A 4,415-nucleotide genomic window follows, 5' to 3' on the forward strand; every position below is an offset into this window, starting at 1 on the left:
TAAATATTTTTTTATAATTATAAATAAATAAAAATAAAAGTTAGTAATAAATTTTTTAGATAAATTATCGTAAATTTAAAATAAAAACCTAAATGTTGTTTAATAAACCGAAAAATTAAGTGTAAGATTTTTAATACTAAATTTTACAAGTACTTATTTATATTAGACACAATCTATAGAACCAAACCAATAATTAATCTTCCTAAAGTAAGGTACTACTTTTTATTACTTTAAATTTCTCAAACCCTTTCCTATATTTGACAAATTTATATTTGCTCAATATTTTTTATTAATTTTGAAAATGGCAGAAATCTTAATAATTGTTAAGAAATTATAGGTTGATTGAGGAATTGAGAGCACATGAAAGGAATGAAATATCATATGATTGAAGATTGTATAAATAAGAAGAAGACTTGCATTGATGCATAGAGTGATGAGTTTTAAATAAGCAATCAACACTTTTTCTTTAACAAGGAGTAAAACCAAGCTATATATATATATATATATGTTTACATTTGATTTGGTTAACGTATAATTTAAGATTAATTTTATATTAAGAAAATAGTCATTCAAACATGTGATGTTTCTGATAAAATGAAATCAAGTTAAACTTGCAATTAAAAAAAGGTCCCATGAAAACTTCTAATTTCAACCAAATTTTTATATTTTATTTTTTTCACATGAGTTGTTTTATTAGGTGATTGAGATTACAAAGGTAAAAAATAAAACCCAATGAGTCCAAAGAATCTCATTGTTATAAACAATGTCCAAACAACTTACCCTCTATAATAATAATAATAATGTCTCTCCCCCTCTACAAATTGATTTGGTGTTTAGGGGTTGGCCAATCTTATTCATTTCTATTAACACCCAACTTGAATAAAAGGGGGCATAGTTGAGGCTACGTTTGCATATACTTTCATGTTTTCTTCATCCCTCATCATTCAAATGGAGAAATCAACCAAGATTATGAGAAGATCAATCTTCACATTCCTTCAAAATTATCATTATTTCACTTTAACTCCTGCACTTCTTGCTTTCCCTTACTCACTTTCTCTTCTTCTCTCCCAAATCTTTGTTCCATCTTCTTCCTTGTTTCAATCAATCCATGGCCGTCTCAGTGTTGTTTTCCAGGCCTCTGGGTTCCCTTATTCATCAGATTCCTTTACATTTCTCAGTTCCAAACTTTCCCAAACCATCTGTTTCTCTGTCTTTGCACTCCCTTTCACCTTCTCTTTCTTCCTCTTATCCAAAGCCTCCGTAATCAGTTGTTTTCGCCATGGGAAAAGCTTCAAACAACCTTCTTTCTCTTGGGTTCTTTCACTTTACAAACCTCTCCTCGAAACTCTAATCTGCAATTTCTTCTTAATCATCTCAGCCAACGCCACAGCTTTCTCTGTTTTGTTGTTTGGGTTCAATTTCCTTGATGGGTTGGGATTTTCATCCCCAAATTGGATTCTTTTGATGTCAGCTTTTGGGGCTGTTCTTTATTCGGTTCTTGTGGCCAATACCATTTTAATTTCCAATTTTGCATTGGTTTCATCTGGAATCCAAGGATCTGGTGGATATTTGTCCATTCTAAAAGTTTGTGTTCTTATAAAAGGAAGAACTTCAACCGCTTTGACATTGGCTTTACCTCTGAATCTAACCATGGCAGCCATTGAAGCACTGTTCCATTACCATGTTGTGAGAGCTTATAGTAATTGTGGTGATTTCAACTGCTTTTCAATGGCTTTGGAAGCGATTTTCATTGCTTTTTTATATTCCATAATCGTTGTTCTTGATACTGTTGTGAGTTGCTTCTTCTTCAATAGCTGCAAAACCAACCAGGAAGGTAAATGTTCTTACGGGATTGAAATTGCAGAGGAAGATGATTGTGTGAAGCTGAAGAATATTGAAGGACTGCCATAGAAATTGATCCAAAAACCAAACTAAAGACTGCACATAATACACAAAAATATGTTCATACAGATAATAATTTGTATTCAAGAATCAAGATTCATTCATGTTGCTTGAATTGAAAACCAAGCAACTTCCGAGAGATAAAGGTACATACATGCATACATGGGGTACAGATCAAGCTTTTCTTTTTCCTTTTTACAGTGTAATCAAATTCTCTGTCAGATACTTCATTTTTCTTTTTCGTTTTATTCTAAAATCCTAATGTTTTGTATTGGGATCTAGAAACTACTGTTCTTGTTCATGTATGTAAGTTCTGAAAACAAAATTAAATACCAGAAAAGGAAGAATGAAAATTGCATATTGCAATGACTTGGTAATCCTTTTTCTTCTATTATGTTACTTTTTTTTCTTTTTACAAATAATTGTATTTAAAATATCGGATATACCAAAACATCCCGTGGCAAAATTAGGGGTACTGACAGGGGCCGGCATCCTAAAATAAAAAAATTAAAATTTTAAAATTTTAAATTAATAAAGTTAAAATTATATTTTGACCCTTTTAAAAATATAAAAATTTAATTTAATTTTTAAAATTATAAAAATATAATTTTAAAATAATAAAATTATATATCTTCTATTATAAAATTATAATTTAATTTCAACTCCCTAAAATAATTTTCTGATTTCACCCATGAATACATCATATTATAAAAATTTTCTTACATATATATTTGTTACACTTACCACTTTAAGAAGATCTTGTAAACTCGATCGCTTTGTCAAAAAAGACCATGCTTATATGTGGGCAGACAATTCCTATGTGCTTCTCACATGATTTTACCCTAGCATAGCACTACGTGATTTTACTCTAGCACTCTTCAACTCTTCTAGACGACAAAACATCTAAAGGGGCCACACCAAATTCAGCATCTGCCTATATTCAAGAAGTCTCCGATTTAATTTATAATTGGGATAAATTATACCAATAATTATTCAATTTTAATTTTAACAATGAAACAATTATTTAACTTTCAACTCATTCACTAAATTTTAAAAAGATAATAAACTAGTTATTAACATTACAAAAAGTGATAAATCAACTACTCATTAATATTTTTTATTATAAAACGGAGTAAGTGAGTGACTCATTAACTAGTTGGCATAGTCAATTAACTTGTCACATTAGATCTATTAGGTTCCTTTCTTTAATCATCTTTAATCAAATTAAAAAAAAAACAAAAAAAGCCCTCGTTCTTCTAGCATTCTCTCAACCTTTCAGGTTTTCCTCCTTTCACTTTTTACACTATTCTAATTCCACTATATTTTCCCCTCTCAGTTTCTCAGTAACCAAATAGAGCACAAAATACCAAAAAAAAAAAAAACACAATAAAAGTACCATATTTTTTTTCCTTTCATTTTTTTGTTATTTTAATCTTGTTGAATTTTCAATCTTTTGAGTTATCTCCATATATTAATCCACTAGATGACTGACGCTTCTGAGTAAGCCAAGCAAATCGAGAAGCGTCGCCTCGAAGACCTTTGTCGTTCTAACAACACCGCCAACATTGCCTCTAATTCCCATTCTGCTAAGCGCTCCTCCGAAATCCTGTTCCAAAAATCAAAATCTCCTCCTGCATTTGTGTTACTACCTTGGCACATCCCAAAACAAGAATTTGTTATAACAAGCAACCCAAGAACCGCTGTTATCTGCATCGCACCAAACTCCCTCACGAGGTACAACTTTTGTTTGGCCGAGAGTTTAGGGCTGGAATGGATTGCAGGGAATAGAAAAAGCTGGCTGCCAAAAATGAGGAGATGAGAGAAGAGATTAGGAAAAAAGAAGTGGTTGAAGAGAAACCAGAGGAAGCCGCGGCGTAGAGGGCTAAACTTTCCATTGTTTAGATGCTGAGAAAATCAACAGAGAAAATGAAAGAAAAAATTCAAATCAACAGTGGATATCTTCATTTCTTCTCTTCTTCTTTTTCTTCTTCTTTTTCTTCGAGCAGCTAGGGTTCTGACTTGGGGTTCCATCGCAGCTAGTTAACGTCTGTTACTTCTATAACGGAAAATCTCTATTAGTGATTAATTTGTCATTTTTAATAAAGTTTAGTGATTAAATTGAAAGTTGAGTAATTATGTTGTTATTAGCACTAAAATTAAATAATTATTGGTGTACTTTATACTTAAAACTATCAAAGCTATACCTGAATATCTCTATAACTCTCCAAATACTCTCAACTCTTGAGATTATTGTGTGAACCTCTTTCGACCTCATCAATTATTGACATTTGTGAAAATCAAAGTAGAAACCATATCTATATCCAATCAAACAAGCCTAACCAAGGGTTAGAAGCCAGACCACCTTATGGTCAGAGTATGGTTTTTTTTTTTTTTTATGGTTATTCTGCTAATAATGACCCTTGTTATGTTGGTTACCAATGGTGTAGTCAAAGGAGTAGGCAGAGATTGTAATTTTGACCACCTTTTAAAATACTATTCAAGTAACTTTAACA

General features: G+C 31.2%; 1 protein-coding gene across 1 annotated transcript; it reads left to right on the forward strand.

The window, feature by feature from the left end:
• Positions 1–802: 802 nt before the first annotated feature.
• On the forward strand, positions 803–2,279 carry LOC108482111 (uncharacterized). Its single transcript, XM_017785221.2, has one exon. The coding sequence runs from the start codon at positions 922–924 to the stop codon at positions 1,909–1,911; it is 990 nt and encodes a 329-aa protein (XP_017640710.1). The 5' UTR covers positions 803–921; the 3' UTR covers positions 1,912–2,279.
• Positions 2,280–4,415: the final 2,136 nt, after the last annotated feature.

The sequence above is a fragment of the Gossypium arboreum genome, chromosome 7, assembly GCF_025698485.1.
Source record: "Gossypium arboreum isolate Shixiya-1 chromosome 7, ASM2569848v2, whole genome shotgun sequence".
Classification (NCBI taxonomy): domain Eukaryota; kingdom Viridiplantae; phylum Streptophyta; class Magnoliopsida; order Malvales; family Malvaceae; genus Gossypium; species Gossypium arboreum.